This window comes from Ixodes scapularis, unplaced genomic scaffold (assembly GCF_016920785.2).
Source record: "Ixodes scapularis isolate PalLabHiFi unplaced genomic scaffold, ASM1692078v2 PGA_scaffold1__304_contigs__length_218370807, whole genome shotgun sequence".
NCBI lineage: Eukaryota > Metazoa > Arthropoda > Arachnida > Ixodida > Ixodidae > Ixodes > Ixodes scapularis.
The window spans coordinates 114233234-114252802 of NW_024609846.1; the positions used below are offsets into that span (position 1 = coordinate 114233234).

Sequence of the window (19569 nt, forward strand, 5' to 3'; positions counted from 1 at the left end):
ACAAACCGTGTTCACAATCGTGACACTGTCAAATAGCTGTGACAGGGTGGCACACTTTGCTATTGCTAGCTCTCTCTTCCTGGCCCAGTTGCTTGAAAGGGCTATAATCCACACCCAATCCCACTTTTTTATATAGCTGTGGGCTGATATGGGTCAGGAGTGAAAATGGACATCAGAAGCTTTTTTTAAACTGAAAGCCGACAGGGATAATGAGAATCTATCTTGTGCAACGAAGAAGCATGTGACCTCGGAGTCGTGTCATGACCTGCAATCTCAATGTACCTGCTGTCTCCGTCACTCCTGAGCATCGAGCCAGCTGGACATTGGCTTTGCCCTCAACTCGACACTGACAGGTATGTCAAACTCCTCTTTAACTGTGGGAGTATTCAAGCAAAGCTGAGCTTGATCAATATATAACCATGCTCACTCTGAAATGAGACAGAGTGAGCATGGCAACCTAAGGGAGCCCGCGACAAGAAAATACGAAAAGTTATAATGGCAACCAACCCTCCGGCGGTAGCCCCGCTGTGTTAGCTATCCAACACAGCTAACGCAGCTTTCAGATGTCTTCCACGGACCACAACCCGGGAAATGCTTCAAATTAATATTACAAGCGAAGACAGTTTTGTGCAGAAAATTAGTTGTAAATTTGAACATAGGTCAAGTTGGGGTAGCTTTTAAAAACTTATATAAATGTCAAATACTGTTAAATAAGGAAATAAAAGGGTGTTGTTCATTGCTGCGACAATTTATTATGTGTGCGCGTGACTTGCGTGCAGTGTCTTGCTATTTTATTGAGTATGGTACATATGATGCCAATACTTGTCTTTAAAAGCTTTGTGCTTTTTTACCTCCAAGATGTTTATAAACTAAGTGGACTGCTTTGTTGTTTTGCTGCATCATAGACTAAATTCCTTATTTTATTTTTTCACTGTTCCTGTACATACCTATAAAATATTTTTCTTACGTTAAAATTACTGATGCATTGTACTTTTTAAAATAATTGTTTAATAAAAAATGTGTATCTTGCAAGCTGTATTTAGGTCTTTCGTAATTTACTGTGGAACCCCCCCCCCCCCCACCTTTCCAATTGAGCGCACACGCCCAAAAGGGGCCGTCAGTCCCTGCCTCCCCCCCCCCCCCCCCCCCACAGACAAAATCCTGCTGACGCCCATGCCTATACAGTCTTTGTGACCTTCCCCGTCATCCTAATTGCATTGCAACTCCAAAATATGATGCAGCATATGCCTTATACCAGTTTTATTAATGTAACAAAGTTAATTATTTAAATACTCTTGCAGGCAGGAGCATTGATAGACTAAGCTTCAGCGCCACCCAACCAACCCTCAAAGGTACAGGTCCCATCAAAGTAAAACGGAGCGCCAGAGCGGCGACCAAACTGTATCGCCGCGCTATCTAGCAGCTCCGGCTGGAACTGATAGGTGCCGTCTGCGCACGTGCGCGTGTCGTTCGCGGTGTCCTCCGTCTTTCTCGTTTGATCCTCGCATTATCGGCGTCTCGAGCTGCCAAACGCTGTTCCAATAAACGCCGCTAGGTGTTCGGCTCGGGCTCGCACGGGGAGGTAACACTGAAGGCAAGTGGGAGAGAGGGGCGAGTGATGTCGATGAGCACCGCCACTTGCGCAATCAGGCGTCGATTTTAGAAAGAGCGTTGTGCCGCTCGAACCACCGATAACATGTGGGTAAGGAGAAGAAAACGGAGGCCCCATGGAAGGCACGTTTGCATGCGCAGATGTAGCCTATCAGTTCCAGCCGGCGCTGCTAGATAGCGCGGCGATGGAGTTCGGTCGCCGATCCGGCGCTCCGTTTTACTTTGACGGGAGCTGTGGTTGGACCATGGTTGGACCTATACTTTGTCTCACCCCATGGACGGACCACAGTTCAAGCTATAGGCCACTATGTCCAACCGAGAGCAAGTTTGAGATTGCTAAACATACTGGTCAGACATGCGCATTGGCGTACCACTCCGATACAAGTTTCTTGAACTGGCTCACAATTGTATCAGGCTTTAGCTGTAAACTATTGTAGGGAGAATTGAAATATATACCCTAAAACAGGTTTCGAGCAATATACAACAGGCTGCAAAGTCATGTGTCTGCTCAGATGCTGTCGGGAGGTACACAGACTTTTTTTCAGCCCTGCTGCTCTCAGAACTCATTTTCATCTGATTCCTGCAGAGCTTCCTGTGGTAGGAATAAATTTATTAAAAATAATTCAGTCAACAAAAGTTTTTGATAATACATTTTTACAAAATACAGGTAAAGGCAGCCAGGTACACGCGGCGGTATGCTTGTCCTCAACTGCTTGGGGGGTATGCAGCATCCCAGGGTCTCTTCTACCCTAAATTTCTAAGCGACCCGTATACACAGTCAAAAAAAAATATTGGTATCGCAGACGAGCTGCATATGCAACGCAAGCTACGAGTTACTACGGCTAATTCGTCGTTTCAGTTCATACTCGGCGTTAATTATAGTGCACTTGATTGTCGAGGCTAGCGTGGCTTCCTCGGCGCTGAAACTTCGCACTGCTGTGAGAGCACAAGGGTTCGGCTAGCGTCTCATTCGCATGCGCAACTGGCTTTGGTAGACTAGCCCCAACAACGTAGTACAAAATGGTTGACGCCAGGAATATAGAGCCTGAAGTGACCAACGCAGGAACCTGCCCCCCCAGCAAATAACGGGCGTTCCGTCTGACTAGACGGGCTCCCCGACGAGGCCTTGTAGTCTACTAGCAGCCGTCTCCTGCCTTTTCTGTGCTGTGACCTTCTGTGCTCTCCTCCTCCACATTCCCTTCGTCGGCCCGCTTCTGCTTCTTGGCACGGATGTCGGCGAGGGCTTGCTCTACCGTCCGCTTGTCCCTCTTGTTTTCGCTCGGCACTGGAAGATTAATGTTTTGTCGTAACGGGGACAATCTGATGTACAGGGCACTTTTGTCTTAGGCATTACAAATTTGTTTTTTAAAATTGTGAAGGATACACTAATGTGATTTGTTCAAGCAAGTTATACGGCCAAGGGGACATAATACAGGGGACTAATCGTCACAATAAGTCAGTTTATGAGCTTAAATTTGTTAGTTACCTTTTTGAGTTAGTGAAGATAACTAAATGGTTTCAATTTAGAAACTAGCCAAGTACCTTCGAAAACCACCAAGTACCATAAAATCCCGAAAGATAGCCCACCTAAAATCAAGAGAAAATCAGGTGAAAATATGTGGTGGGCTAACTTTCGGTGTACAATCAAGAAAAGTTGAAATTATTATATTTTTAGGTCATGCTTCCCTTCCAAGCTTGTTATCGTGGCGAGGGGCAACGAAGTAAAGATGACTGCTTCCCAATCATCAATGATCGGGTATATCCCGCTGCAGCTAACTAGCCGCATTTACGCGCTGAGGCCATCATGGATCCCAGTACTACTATTACTAGAAGTGGGCCATCGTTTGGTGTATAAAAAAATGTATAAAATCAAGCAAAACGTAATGGTGGGCCACCTTTCGAGGGTGGGGCATCTCTCAGGATTTTACGGTAGGTAAATTTAAGACTTGGAGAGCATGGTGCGCTATTGATGCGAAAAGGCAAGGCACATTTCGCATCCTGTCATTTGCGTTTTTGCAACGCCAGCTTTCCGTTTTTCGCACAAGGGTAACTTTGGCGCACTACCATGCTTCCCACGCACTTTCAAGTCTTCCTAAAATTGATCAACCTGGCAGTTTTCACTAATGCTCAGCAAGTTTCTAATTAGAACCATATGCATATCCTCACTAATTAAAAAGTTAATGAACAAATTTTAGTTAATTATCCGACTTATCGTAGCAACTAGCCCCTCATATCATGTCCCCCTGGCCGCACGACTTACCCGCACAGACCACCAGTGTTGGCTAAAGTACATGTAAAAAGTACCTGAAATTAAGTACAAAGTAAAGTAAAGGTTATTTACTACAATAAAGTAGTACTAAGTACACCAGGTGCAATGTACTTGAAATAAAGTACTGTAAATACACAGAATCTTTCGTGATGCCCTTTCATTCCCTTAAACAATGTTTTGTTTTTTAAACTTCCATGAGTACTTGAGAGTGCATCCGTTATTTTCGAAAATAGTGGCAAATGTTGGATAAAGTCAAGTGGCCACAGAGTAGTAGTTTTACTCTTGCTGAGAAACTATTTAACACCATCAGCTTATAAGGCACTTATTTGTACCTGTCTTATAGCCTCCATTACTTCACCCGGAGAAATGACTGGATGACGCCTCGAAAGACGATAATGCGTCTTTAGTCGGAAGTTGTACTTTGCTCGGAAAGTACCAAAAAAAAAAAACAAAAAAAAAAACTTCAAGTACAAGTATGCACCTGCTTGAAGCAAAGTACAGCATACTTAAAGTGCTTCACAACACTGCAGACCGCATTAGTGTAGCTTTCATGGGTTTTTCCAAAATAAATTTGTAAAGCCCCCCCAAAAAAAGGCACCCCGAATATTCTGTACCACAATTCTGCGCTCCCCCAGTCACCGACATAATGAGGACGGCAGGGTGCTCTCTTTCGGATGCCCAACCTCCGGTTCACACCCTTTGCCTTCTGTCATGCTTTGGCAGTGCGTGCAAGCTCGAAGCTAACGAGACGCCGAAGCGTTGTCGAAGGTAGGAAGCTTGCGCTGGACAGCCGAAGTTCTTGCCTGCTGTTCTCATCTTGTCGGCAACTATACTACCGGGGGAACGCTGGATTTGGATACCTCGAAGCCGCCTCATTGTGTAGCTGAAGATTACGCCCGGGGTCGACGAGATGATCAATATGTTTGGGAACAACTTTACTTTGCAGCCAAGTGGGGTGAAGACACCCATCCCCCGGAAGATGAGGGACACCCGTCGTCTCGTGGCAGGTGTCCCACGCTTCTCGCAAGATGTCTGTGCAAGCGTGGAAGTGTGTGGTGCGACAAGAGAATTTTTATTACAAAAATTGTAAATATAAAAAGAAAAAAAAAAAAAAATTCTGCACCCATGGTTCTACGAATTGAAGAAAATAAGTTCAGACATCACCGACTGTGTTATGCAACTCCCAACGTCCTGTTCCAAATTGTTTCATGAATTTCGGTTGCCACGGCAACCGTCTCGTGAACGGTTGCAACCTGTTGTGACGCGACCGTTCATATCTGAATGTGCCTTAAAGGGTCCCTGAAAATAAAAGAAATGTTTTTTTCAACCGTCTGGTTGGGACATGCGTTTCAAGAAAATAACTTTACGCAAAAAAAACCCCAATGTTTTAGAGCAATATTGACGGCGCGAGATTCATTTTAAATTCTGCACACGAAGTCCATGATGTCACGGAATGGTCATGCTTTTTCCACCTCAACATGATGGCCAAGCCGATCCACCTCTCCTCTACGCACCCGAAATGCCAAAAGAAAGCAAGTGGAAAGGAGGCGACTACCGACTAAATCGTGCCTCGCGCCGTCAACATTTTTTTTTTTTTTTCGCGTAAAATTAATTTTTTTGACAGGCGTGTCCCAACCAGCCTGTTTAAAAAAAAAAATTTTTTTCTTTTCAAGGGCCCTTAAATGGGTGTATCTCAAAACGTCTCATTCGCATTTGAATCTTGCACATTTCGTCTTATTCTCATTTATTCGTTCTCATAAGATCCGAATCGTTTTTTTTCGCAACTGGGCCCATTCTCATTTTGCCCATTAACTGAAAATGTCCCATTCACATTTTGACCGTGCGTATTTCGTCCCATTCTCATTTGGTCCGCCTTGTTTGAACCTTCTCGTAAGATCCAAATTGTATTTTTCATCAACTGGACCCATTCACATTTCGTACGTTCGCGCTACGACCGAATGGCACTAGTTCGGCATGCTTCTAACGTCGTTATGCCTTCGCGGCTTTGTTGATGAGCCTTAGCTTGCTTGGGCACCCAACATACCATCAGATATATCTTATGTGTAGAGGTACGCACCAAGAATCGTACAATGACGCCTACTTCTCTTCCTCTAAGCAAACGAAAAAAAAACAGCGATAAACATTTAATTTGGAAATTTTGTTTGAACAGAAATAGCATACATTATAGAAGTGGTGGCACTGTTCCAAGTCGAGAGACCTCAAGCAACGTGACATTTCGGAATATGATCTGGCTGCGATAAATAGTTCGTCTGTTTTATTGTCAGCTAGTAGCTTTTCATGACAACCTCGACGCACTGCAAAAGTCCTTAGCAGAAAGAGTACGCCAGTAGCGTGGCGCGCATGCACGCACGCACACACAATAGATATCAATGTATTTATTAATATTACCCGAAAAGAAAACAATTTTGGTGTGGAAAGAGCGACGGGTCAAAGCAAGATATTTTTGAGAATGGCTGTTTTGGAAAGGGCCAGGTGAGAAGGTCGAAACGAGAACAGGCCCAAATGAGGAGGGTTGAAATGCAAAGGACGAAACGGGAAAGGACCAAATGCGACAGGTCCAAAAGAGAAGATCTTTTTGAGTATGGTTGTTTTGAAAAGGGCCAAGTGAGATGGGCGAAACGAAAACGGGCTCAAACGATAACCACCCCCCCGAAACATGACTGCATAGGTGCATCGTCAGTCTGTTGGTGCACATTTCTTGCTTGGTATCGAGGGTAATACAACGGCAATCTTTAAGTGTCAAAGGGCCCAATGTAAAGCATGGGATAAACTTCAAGCGAGAGTTTCTCAGCTCCATATATTCATCTAGAGCCATTGCATTTGGCGGTGTTTTCGTGAACAAATTTTGGTAAACTTGGCATTGCTGTTTTCCGCACTAACTTAATTGTATCCTAGTTTTCCTCTTTACCTCTTATAAAACCTGCAAAATATTGAACCACAAAGACCGCCAGACTAAAGAGAATAAAGACTTGCAGTGATGATTTGCTCCACAGGCAGTGCAATCAGGTGCAGAATTTCCTCAAGATTGAGAGGCTTTACGGTCACTTGCAGAGAAAACCAAAATCCAACCGAAACCAGGAGGCCAGCATAGACTCTGCAAGTCGTGTGGGCTGTCTCATTTCCTCCTGGCTATAGTACACTCAAGTTTTCTTTAGGTCAACATGTTTTTGGTGTTTCAGCGGTCATCGAAATTGTGTACTATGTTCTTAAAGGGGAAAGGCAACGATATTCAATTGGAATGTTTTTCACTTTACACAAGCTCACTGGCAGTAGTGGGACTGAGGGATACTCACACGCTATTACACTGGCCAAGAAACTAATTTGTTGCAGTGCAATTTAAAGGAAAAAAGCAGGCTTTTTGATTCAATCTCTCTTTTGCAGAACTTGATGACGTAGCTGGGCAGTCGCAGTACTGCCCAGTGAGGATATTTGAATGCGGCTCATAGATTGGACCCGAGCATTGCGTGGGCACTCAATCTGAGCTCGTGATAATCGATAGCTCAACAAGCACTTGGGTAGTGGCCTGTGTCCGATCGCTGCAATGACGACGACAGCCGAACCATAACAATGGCTGGAAAAAAAAAAATTGGGTTGTGTGTGTGTTTATACAGCCTAGAACTTGGTCTGCCTCACAGGGGCGACGAGTCTCCCAGCTGTAGATGAGAAATTTAGCCAGTGCGGTACAGCCGCTAGCCTGGGGTCTTTAACGTGCATCACGCAGTAGTGATACACGACCGCACGCCGGTACGATGCTCATCCAGATCGAAACGGGCAGGGGTGGGGCTCGAACCCAGGATCCCTGGGTTCTGCAGCGCGAGCTTTCGCTCCACGTGCTCCGAACTGGTGTGCGCTAGACCACTCGGCCACCGACCCCCAACAATGGCTGGAACTCAGCACGTGTCCTGTGCCTTGTGAACCTTAGCGCGTGGCTATGATTAACATTGGCGGCATATTGCTGCGTGCGCAACTGGCCAAGTAGGCAGCGCGCGCGTGGCCTAACGGTTATCGTACCTCGCTCCCACGCGAAAAGCCAGGGTTCGATTCCTGGGAGCGCCACATCTTTTGTTATTCCTGCAATTTAGTTTTCTGGTAGATTCGAGAATCATGTTGCGTGTTCGAGGTCCGAACGTTCTACGCGTCGAACATTCTACGCTGATTATTCCAGAAGCTCACGCATGTACATAAGGGGTGCCGCATGGCGAACCGGACTCAGTCTCGCCCCAGCGCTCGATCCTGTGGTTTCGCCGACATCGACGCCCGCGACACTCTCCTGCTTTCTTCTGTTTCCTTTTCCTTTTATTAATTTTGGCACAAGTTCGCCCCCATTAAACGTTTAGTTTACTTCAGTTTCTGTCGCCTCATCACTTGTCATCCGTGACAATATAATGACTCCAGATCAAGCGGCCGCTTGTTCTGGCTGCGAGTTGAGAGGGTGAACGCTACTCGTTTTTCTTTCATTTTTTTCTGCGACTTCGATTGCATGTGGTGAAAAACGAGTGGGTGTTTCACAGGCCATTAACTTCAGGGATTCGTTCCAACTGGTATTTGCGCAAAGTACACAAATCATTGCATTGACCCTTTAAGAATGAAGATGTACCTGAGATAGCTTATTACGTCACAAATATTCCAAGTTATGTAAGTCGTTGCACGTGACTGCGGAAAAGAGACGGGACCAACCTTGAGCATGCAGTTCTTAACGGGCGATTTTATCATGCGGAAAATAGTCCGGATATGAGCTGTAAATATTTTCCCACGATAATCGGGCACTTGTAGGTCGTGTTTCTACGGACATCTAGAAGTCGTGCCTAGGTAGCTCTCTAAAGACAATGGTAGCCCTGCGGGTGAAATGGAGCGCGCAATACTGTGCAAGATGCGGCAGAAGTGGAGGGATTGAGCAGAAAGCATACCAAAGCCGAACTGCTTGTTGGGAGTGGTGATCTTGGCAGCGTCCTTGCCGGACTCCCGACCTAGTAACTTCTCGTACTTCTCGTGGTAGTCCGTCTGGGGAGTGCTCCCCCTGCTCGATTCCTTGTCTTGCTCTGCTAAGGCTGCAGCGGCGAGCTCCTGCGACAAGCGATGACAATGCTCACCTTGCATGCCTGTAAGCAGCAGATTCGTTATCTAAGCCAGTTTGTGACAACGCTGCATATGCATTGAACCCGTACCACACAGCCAGAGACCGTTCCAACGATTGTCTTCTGCGCTCCGCCCACTTTGTCCTCTACGCTGTGGAACGCATCCTCGGCATGCGCGGTAGCTTTCTCGCGCAGAATATCAGGTGCTGCACGATCGTCCCCAGCCCAATGACATTTTTCGTCTGGGCGATGAGTGCCGGAGAGGAAGAAGCTCGGCAGGAACATTTTGTGGCTATGGAGCCAAAGGTACACGAATGTGTGCCCTCGGCCAGGTTGAGCACCGACTAAAGAAATGCCACAGAAAGTTGTCCCCAAGCATAGAAAGAGATTAGGAACAACAGTGTGCACTCAATTAGTTTCCCTAACCAGTTACTAACCTACAAGAAAAATCGGGGGGAGGAGCTGCTATAGTCGGGGGCAACTTTTCTTGGCAACGCAGTGGAAGGTACAGGCACCCATTCCCTCTACCATTTTGAGTGCCGATTAAAGCTGTGCACGGGCGCTCCTCCTCTCGCCGGAGATGCAAAGAAAAGTTGTTCCCGAGTATAGTTCATTATGTGTAAATGCGAGGGCCCTACTGTAACGAAGAGGTGCCATCCTAATGAACGTTGTATTGACTGCCCATTGCGTAACAGAAGACAACTGCTAGGATAGCGCCCCTTCACCAGAGGTTGACGCTCGTGTGGCGGCGCTAAGGCTAAGAAGCAGTACACAATGTTGCAGACTTCTCACACAAGAGACGAGGCGATTTAATCTTTAAGCATTATTTTTAGAAAATACTGTACTGGAATGTGCACAAAGGAAAGTAGGACTTTTGAGTATAGTCCACACACCAGTGCCAATGCTCCCAGTTTTTACGAGCCACCGATCGCTGCCCGGGTAGGAGCAGCTCGTCATCTGACCGCAGAGTATGTTCTTAATGCTGTGCCGGTCAAGCATGTACTAGGAGCATTTCCAGATTTTAGCCTTTCTGTATGCCTTGATTGAAAGCTGAAAGCATGACATGAGAGCCCTCAATAGTGATGGAAGTGGCATTATACCTTTTGGAACAGCTTCTGTAGCAGGCGAAATATTGGTTAGGGGCAGCCACTGATGCTTTTGGAACAGATGCAAAGGTCTGTTAGCACATCACTTGATAATAACAAAAAATTATTGCATCGCTCAACAAGTTCATTTATGGTATTGCACAAAGAATAGATAGGGGGCAAAAGGAACACAGAGCCTTCTTTTTAGAAATAATGCTCTGGTTAGAGTAAATTCCATTTACAATGAATATTAAAAAAAAAATAAAGAAAACAGTTGAGAGACTAGTCAAAGCACAACACTTCAGTTGGGATAAAGCCTCACTCCCCTTCCCCTTTTACGCTCGATAGTTTATTTAGCCTAGAAATTGTAAATTCTGTAAAACGCCAGGAAAAGCCAGCCTATCCGCTAACACGTCTAGCAATAAAAATGCATACCCCAAGTTTTATGAACCTACAAAACTCGAGGCTTTAATATGATAAACTGCAAAAACAACCACCCACAAATATTATGAGAGCCTACACCTGCGCTTTAGAGGTGACACTGTTAGCGGCATTGGAACCAGAGTTGAGTCAAAGTTAGCTGCTCTTTCAATCGACGGCTGCATGCGAAGTACCTTGACTAGTATATTTATTCAAATATAGACCCGTGTTTTTACAGCGAAGCTGTTATGCACAAGGATCTGGGAAACAATGTGTCCACGGATGTTGACAGACAACTCCCCATAGGTCGGGGAAAGTATGGATAAAAAAAAATTAAAAAGACAGAGCAACCAACGTGAACCAGCCTTCCTTGGCATTATTAAATAGTGGGGTCCTGATTCCTTGCTATCGTCTCTAGGTGTCATCCTTGAGGTTGTCCTAGACGTCGTTCTCGAAGTTGTCCTTGAGGTCGTCCTCTCTAGGCGTCGTCCTTGAGGTCGTTCTAGAAGTAATCTTTGAGGTTGTCCTCTCTAGGCGTCGTCCTCGAGGTCGTCCTAGAAGTAATCTTTGAGGTCGTCCTAGACGTTGTCCTAGAAGTCGTCCTAGAGGTCGTCCTAGACGTTGTCCTTGAGGTCGTCCTCTAGGCGTTGTCCTCAAGGTCGTCCTAGACGTTGTCCTCTAGGCATCGTCCTAGACGTCGTAAAAATAACAGCTTCGCTGGTCCTTCATCTTCATGTGAAGTGGAAAGGCTCTACAATTTTTTATTCTCTTTCTCAGCGCAGCTTTTTATAATTAGAGATCAACATAAGATCAAGGCCAAAAAAGGACGACCTGCAATACTGAGCATAATTTTCATGCTTACTGAGCTAACCCAGGCACTCCCCCCTGTCAACCGCTGCTCCTAATACTCCCACGCAAAGCAATAAAGCTTGATGTGCGTGCGTACGCTGGCGAGAGGCATTGAAGGTAGTCTTAAGCGAATAGTGAATTTTGAGTTTGAAGTGAATTTGACGCAAAAAGTGGTTTTGGCCGAATATTTTCGATTTGAATATCAAGTAGTTTTTCCATGCCTTTCACTACCATTGCATAATGCTTAGACGAAAACCCAGTTAACTTTTGAAGGTTGTTCCGCTTGAAAGTTTAATATATCTACATTTATGAACTGTGACCTCAGAAGGTCTGACGTCTTGGGATGGCAAGTAAACGACGGATCTGACATAAAATTAATTCTATAGAGATGGCCAACGATACCCAGTCGAGTGAACTTACCAATCTTGCCATATAAAATATTCTTTCTTTAATCTCGAGTTAAAAAAGTATGAATCGCGCATGATGAATGCGGGTTGTAAGGGCATCTCTGCCTAACATAGTATACTCATGCATAAGTCAGTTTAATTTTGAAACTTTTACTACAATGTAGATAAACACATTCACAAAGTTTCCATTTATTTTCAAATACAGCTGGCACGCGTGCACCATCCCGCTTTGAATGTATGCGTTTCTTCCAAGAACGCAATTGCGATATTCATACTTTTTTAAGTGTTTAATGAGGCAGGTTACCCCGTTGAGTGCGCTTCTTAAGGCCCATACGCACATTCGCGTTTGAGCGCGGTGCGTTCTGTAGCGGCAAGCGGGCGCGTTGCGTTGCGAAGACCGCTTGCGCCAAACTTGTACGCACAGTTGCGTTGACACGCAGTCAACCGCAGTCAAGAGCCAATAAGAATGCGCTATCATCGCTAGCAGCTCACCTATAGTAAGCGAAATCTAAGGCAACATGGCGGCGCACAGCGACAGCGTCGAAGTGTTCGATCTTGGGACAATCTCGCCGGCTTCCTCGACGTTTTGTCAAGCTTGAACCATTGCAGCCTTGGAAAATACAGTCCACACCACACCCCAAAACGAAAAAGCAAGCACTGCGACCGGCGAACCGGATACGTCTCGCCGAGTTGGCCTGGTGACTTTAGGTGGTGCAAGCGAACACGTCCCCCCCTCTCCTTTTTCGGCTCCTGATTGGTCGAACGCACCCAAATGCACCTCAACGCTTCGGAAAGTTGAGCGAGTCTCTACTCGCTTGCGTCGCTCTACCGAGCGTTGAGGGAAAGCGCGCGTTGCTCCGCAAGCGACCGCGCCAGGCCGCAAGGACTCCGCAACGCACTCAAACGCGTTCAAACGCGAATGTGCGTATGGGCCTTGACCGAGCATTGATGTATTGCAGAAAAGCAACATGTGCAGCGCAGTGCAATAACCGCAGGTTACTCCACGGGTATTGCATTGCGGAGCAGCCTACCCATGGAAGCAAGCTCCGCGGGTACTGCTGCTCCGCAGTGCACCGGTGCTTGGTAAGAAGCGCACTCAACATGGCTAACCTGCCGCAGTCAACACTTAAGAAAACGCGACTAGTGCAGTTCTTGTCGAAGTGAATATTGAATAGTCTGTTACTCGAAACTAATATTCGAAATATCTAATATTCACACAGCCCTCGTTAAAGGTTGACATGAGTGAAGTGCCACGGTCCTGATCTCACCAGGAGTACAAGACCCTGGTTCTGTTTTATCACAGTAGCCACCATCCTACTAGTTTGCAAAGTTTTTGCGCAACTTTTAGCTTCTGACTTTGCCGACATCACCTTAAAATTTAGACAATGTCGGTGATCAACTGGCCAGAGCATTAATCGGCCAACATGGTTGACAAGCAATCTTTATACTTCGTTTCACCTTAAGTCAAAGTGCAGCTGATGCTACAAGCATTCGTCATCTTCTTAAAACATGTTCTCTCATCGGCTAAACCAACCATGTGGAGCGAATGTCCCGTGACTTGCGCTTTTACGTGTTTTGGGTTGTATGTGTTCTAACTTTCGACTTTGCTGTGATCTAGTAAGATGAAACAAACTATACATTAAGTAGAGACGCTGTGAAATACATATTTCCACCATTTTCTTTTCCTCCTACTTGTCTAAAAATTAAAGCCGGCCAATAATAAAATATTTTTTATTTTGTGCTTTGTTTATGCCCACCTTGGTGCAGAGGTGGTGCAATTCTTAGCAAAAATGACATTTTGGCGCATGATGTAGCAGACTTTCGTTCGTGGCAGTTTGGCGCAGCACTTCCATCACTGCCTCGATGCAGGAGTACCACCTCAGAAAGGTAAGATCTTGCAGTTTAATACCAGAGAAGGATAGGAGTATGAGGTAACTCAGTTGCCCTAACTTTTAGTGGCTGAGCTGCGGCAGAGTTTACCATAGCTACTGCTCGCTTGTTAGCTTTTGCTGCAGCTTGCTGCCTTCACTGCCAAGACTGCCAGTTTTCACTAGAGCTCTTTTATACTGGAAGGCAGCATTTCGCCTTGACTCTGCTTCCTCTCAATCCTTGCCTCCCAGCCAGTCACACCCTTTTCTTTAAATAGCAGCACAGCAGTATCGCATGTTGAGAAAAATTCAAACAAGTGGTGTAAAGTAATTCTGTTCCGTGTATGTTCAGAGAGTGGGAAGTCAGCCCCAATGGGCGTGTGGTGTCTCCGCTGTAGACGAGAAATTTAGCAAGTGCAGTACAGTTGAATTTCGCTAATTCAATTTTTCGGATAATTCAAACTAACATGCAGGTCCCCTCCTATGTGTGTCTATAAGAGGAAACTCCCACTAATTCAAACTTTGCTTTATTCAAACAAATTTTCGGTCCCCCTCGAGTATGAATTAACGAGGTTCGACTATACTACCGCTAACCTGTTGCCCTTGAAACGTGCATCACGCATGATACACGGCCACATGCTAGTGTGACACTCATCCAGATTGAAATGGGCAGGGGTAGGAACTAAACCCCGAGTTCTGTAGAGCGAGCTTTCGCTCCACGTTGATCCCCCCTCGAACCGGGTGATAAGAGAAGAAGCTCATAGCAAGAAAAAGGTGTAAGGCAGGATGAATGGCTTAGGCAACCAACTGCACTCATTCCAAGAGAGAAGCTGCGGCCCACATGAGGCTGGGATGGTACTTGTAAGGGCCCCGCGGCACTTGACGGAAGACATAAAATGTGCGTAAATTTGTATATAAAGAGGAACTTTGCAAACCTTTTGCCGGGCGACTGCCTTTGCCTTTTCCGGGTCCCACTCTTCCCCTTTGCGGTAGGCCGCCAGTTCATCGTCCAAGGGCGCAAACTCCTGCAACGCAAAAGTAATGACATTGTTTGATATACCGCATCTGCGGCGCCGCGACCCATCCCACTTACCTTCTTGAATACCATGACGTACCGGTCCACCTCCTCTTCGCCAAAGGAGAAAGCGGTTAGACCCGCAATGTCTGCGACGTCATGACTGGAGCAGACGAAGCAAGCACAGACACGTTCACGGCAACAACACGACGCATAAAATTCTATTCCATACTTATTTCCTATGTTTCTTTACTCTGCTTTTGGCTAGTCACAAAACGTTCCCCGATGAGCACATTCCCCCGTAAAGGTTGGTTCACACATTTGCGATGGCCATGCCGAGTCTGCCTCAACACCTTTTGTAACCGCCGGCACCCTGGTGCCGTCTGTCGAGCAGCCCTGAAACACTTCCAACTTGTGAAAGTAGACCGAAGGTTTTGCATTATTTCCAAGATCAGATCTATGCACTATTTATAAGGAATAGTTGCTTAAAACTAGGCCGTATACTTTCCGGTTTTAACCGAAAGCCACCGATAAACATCCACCAGCGTCGAAAATAAAAGATTGGTTAAAACCGAAATATACCGGTTTTTAAATATCTTTGTACAAACAAATCTTTTTTTTTTTTTTTTTTTATTGAAAAAGTTTTATGTAGTTGTTCGCCAGACTCGATTGAAGCCAAGTGGCTCAAGATTATTTCACATAACATCTCTGATGACCCGTAGTTCATGGATGACTAGTTCTGGTACTCCATGCAGATAGTTAATCCTTGCACCAAGATGGAACTGCCAGAGGGATTTTTTCCCTATGAAAGCATCTACAGGCATGTTGTGCTCGATGAATGTAAACTCAGCGATCTGGAAGATGAGTTCCTCCATTACTGTTACTATGCCATCAGTGCCGCTGTTGACCCTGTGCCATTTTGGAAGTTGCATTCACCAGACTGGACAGTACTCTCCCAAGCCTCTTTGGACGTTTTAGGACTTCCCGTGTCCTAACGCAAATGTAGAGCGCACATTCTGGAATAATGACAGATGCAAGCCTTGGAATGTATGCATGTATATATTACAATAATGAAGTGTGAAGAACATTGTGTATCAGATGCAAATAAAAGCTGAACCATTTCTCATCTTGACTGCTTGTCTCTATTTGCAATTTTCTCAGTCTATAAAAGCCGTTTGAAGTGCCTGCATGAGACAATTCACCGAAATGTGCCGGTATTTTGGAAATAAACGAACACCGAAAAGCGTCACCCAATTTGTGACGCGAGTAAACACTCGAAAGTATACGGCCTGCTTATAACATTGTCAGAATTATTTCATTCCCACGGACAATGCAACCGTGTGAACCAGCCTTAAATGTCTTTGGGGCCACAAAACTGGCTGCTAGCTGACTATCAGTGGCTTAAGGCTATGCCAAAGTAGTGCCAGGATTGGGACTCACTGCTATTTTGCTTTCTGTTAGTTTCACTGCACCTCTCATGCACTCTATGGTTAGGCTTTGCAGTAAGAAAAAAGACTTCAGTGATATATTTTTTTTTTTTTCATTTTACTTTTCTTGTTTTATGGATTTAGAAGTCTATTCTCATTCTTTTAGAGACATATTAAAGGGATACGTCAATGCAATTTGAAATATACCCGTCGTGTTCAAAAATAGGCTAAATATGATCCACAATATTCATAAATGTCAATTGCATGTTTGTATTTTGAGCCTGTTGGCTGTATTTTTCGTTACAAACAGCCTACTTTGGTAACACTCGGGAGAGCAGCCAGTGGAGAGCATGTCACATGCAATTTTTGTATCTTTTTTTAACAATATATTGGTGTGTCCAATGTGATACTGCTCCTTTGAACCCATATAAATCAAAATATAAGTGCTTAAATTTCGTTGTAGTATTCCTTTAATGTGATTACAGATTTTTCCATCTGCCAATACTATGATAATTTCTGTGGCCATTCTTGAATTGAGCTTGAGGGTCTTGAAGAGATGTTTAAGCGGGACAAGACAATGTTTGAAAATGCTGACTGCCTCGTGCGTATTCTCGGTTAACAAAAAACTGATTACAGTGATGCGATTGGTCCGAGTGACCCATCACATCACTGCAATCATCAGCTTCTCAATAATAAAGAACACCTGTGAGACAGTTACAACTGTCGGCTTTGCTTAAAACAAACCCACTTGCTTAAATAGTTGCTCGAGCATCGCAAGTCAATTTAAACTTCCAAAATTGAAATGGCTCATAGAAATGTAGCAGGAGACTTCAAACACCTGCTCAAAGGCTGGAGTATGAAGACCCCACCATGTTTTTATGAGCCTGCGCCACAGCACGGATCTATCGCAGGTAGCACCTCACTCCCACTGGCAGCGTATATGACCATGTGACCATAAAAATAACCAATTTCATTCTTGTTGGAGGTTGAAGTACGAGACTCAGTACATAAACAATTGCATTAACATTTACTGACCCAAAAGCATATTCTATGTGTGACAATGCTGTGACAACCAAAATACCTCCTGCAATTATTTTCTGTCATTATTATTCAACTTGGTTAACAAATACTGTGAGCACTTGAAGCTCAACTACATTTTGAATTTTAGCATTTGAATCCAGTATTTCGCCTGTTTTTCACTGAACTCTAATTGCTTTAGCAGTACATAGAATAATGAAGTAGGCCAAATGGCACCATAAAAGGGCCCTTCTTTCAGCACCTAGATGACTTGCAGAACTTACATAATGGTCCGATGAACTTTCGACATGGGTTCAAACTTGTGCTTCTGTTTCTCGGGGTTCTGGATGAACCTGTTGATGCGATCTTCAACCTAGAAATTTTTAAACAAAGACATTCTGTTGTTCTCTGTTTGCAAAAGTTTAAAAACACCAAATATAGAAAAAAAAAAAAGTCCTCAGTGAAGATGCACTCGTGCTTAAAAGAGTTAGCGGGTAACGCGAAAAGAAAACAATTTGCTTTGTTTTCAGTTCTAAGGTGCAATGACACTCCTGAGCCGCTGGCTAAAGACGTGGTGACAGGAAATATTTTGGGAGATAACAAATTGCCTGTAACCCCCCCCCCCCCTTGTGCACCCTACTTCGCCAATGTCCGAGTCCGACGGTGACATAAGTATTTGATGTATGCGGAGAGCAGGTTCGTCTGCTTTTTGCGGAGGAGTTGTGCTGACGACAGAACGCCAAACTCTTGTTGGCTCTGATCAACGTTACTAGATTACCTCAGTTGTGGAACTTCCGCGGAAGGCGGTACCGCCCCTCACTCACTTCAGTCCACCTCCCGTCATTCGAAGCGCCATCTAGATTTTTATTTACGAACTGTGTGTTCCATAGACTATGGTGGAACGCCATCTAGACGCCGCGCTTCAAAACGTACATACTCCATAGGATACACTGTAGTTACCAAAGCAGCCGTCCGGTGTGTCGAACAACGGAAGGCGAGTCGTGGTGTGTGAAAGGGGGGTACTGCTCGTGCGTGCAGCGTCTATGAGCAGTTCCGTAACTGAGCCAATCTAATAACATTGGCTCTGATTGAAGGATGGTGAGTAAAACTCAAGGCAGCTTGCTTTGAGTTTTACCCACTACCCTTAAATCATAGCCAATCAGAGCCAATCCAACCTCGGCGTTCTGACATCAAACAGCCCCTGCAAATGAAGCTGCAGAACTTGCGCTCCGTATTGCGCTCCCGAGCCTAGAACGCCACAGAATAACCTGTTTTTCGTATTTTTTTTTAATTTTTGATTTGTTGTTAACTAGCGTTTAACATTTTAGTAGGTCACGGCAGAAGTACACCATCAACTGATATGCTTCGGTAGCTTTGTCCTTTGGACGATTTCTGCGAATCGGGGAAAACCTCCCTCTATACTTCGTTTCAGCTTCGGTCCAGACGCAGCCAAAGCTACAAGCGCGAGCTCCAAGCTTTCAGCATCCCTGCCAAGCACGCGCGCTCGTGCAGCGCAAGCACTGTTCTGGGCCACATGCTCGCGCTTGTAGCATCGGCTGCGTCTGGACCGAAGCTGGAACGAAGTATAGTTTACACTCCGCGGCTCGCACGAGCGCGCGCGAACGGTGGATTAAAAGGCAGAAAGCGACAATTGGGAAACAATCACACTCAACGATCGATAATTAAGAGGATACACGTCGTCGCAAAAAGGAGAGGAGAGTGCCCCTTTACCTGATCCCGAAATTTTCTCAATTTGGCTTTCTCCTCGGCCTCCCGCTTCATGTGTTCGTCGCGCTGTTCTGCAAGGCAGAAACAAAGTCAGATGACATTAGTTCTGCCAAGAAATATTAATGCGGCGGGAGGCTGTGGCTCTTAGTGTTGACGGGGAGACACTTACTTTGAATTAATTTCTTCTGTTTGTCCCCAACAGTAGGGGGTTTGTCCATGGAACTCAAAAGAGAACCCAAAAGGTCCGCCATTGTAAAAGCTCTCAATGAGCTCGCGTTCGGTTTTTCTCACCTCACGCTTTTGGCGCTTACAAGGACGTCATACGGGTGACTCGTACATACTCGCGTAGTTTTACTGGTTTTACTGATTTTACCGCCAACAAAACAACGAAAACAACCAAAACAACCGATCAGTGAACGACAGAGCGCGCAAAGCACGTGACGTACTTTTAAACGGCGCTTTTAACTCTCAAATTGTATTGATAGTTGAATAATCGAGCACACTTTTATTCAGAAAAAAGTCAAGCCACCGGTTACATCAATTGTGCATACAAATTTTAATGCATTTAATAAAGTTTAGAGGGTGGTTTACTAGTTTGGACACATTTAAAACTATCAAAATAAAATAAAACTTTTGAATAAATATTTTTTTTACTATTTATTTTTTTCTCTTCTAAAAATACTTAAATCAGTAAATCATATGATGCTTAAGTACAAAGAAACAAATAACAACACGCGTGAACAAATTTAAGTTTTAGATTCTTTTGCTTGTTGATTT

The 19569-nt window shown here is 44.9% G+C and overlaps 1 protein-coding gene across 1 annotated transcript; it reads right to left on the bottom strand.

Moving 5' to 3' along the window:
* Positions 1-2188: 2188 nt before the first annotated feature.
* On the bottom strand, positions 2189-19249 carry LOC8053878 (sperm-associated antigen 7 homolog). The gene is made up of 7 exons (XM_029982260.4): positions 18962-19249; positions 18796-18863; positions 17349-17437; positions 14699-14783; positions 14541-14630; positions 8809-8965; positions 2189-2896 (listed from the first exon to the last, which is right to left on the bottom strand). Exons 1-7 carry the CDS (start codon positions 19041-19043, stop codon positions 2748-2750), a joined length of 720 nt encoding a protein of 239 aa, XP_029838120.1. The 5' UTR covers positions 19044-19249; the 3' UTR covers positions 2189-2747.
* Between the last annotated feature and the right edge of the window lie 320 nt (positions 19250-19569).

Coding starts and splice junctions, on each gene's coding strand:
- LOC8053878 (XM_029982260.4), bottom strand. CDS start 19,043: ATGGCGGACCTTTTGGGTTCTCTTTTGAGTTCCATGGACAAACCCCCT. Junction 17,438..18,795: donor TGAGAAAATTTCGGGATCAG/GTAAAGGGGCAC, acceptor AAAAATTTCTAG/GTTGAAGATCGCATCAACAG. Junction 2,897..8,808: donor CAACAAGCAGTTCGGCTTTG/GTATGCTTTCTG, acceptor TTAATCTTCCAG/TGCCGAGCGAAAACAAGAGG.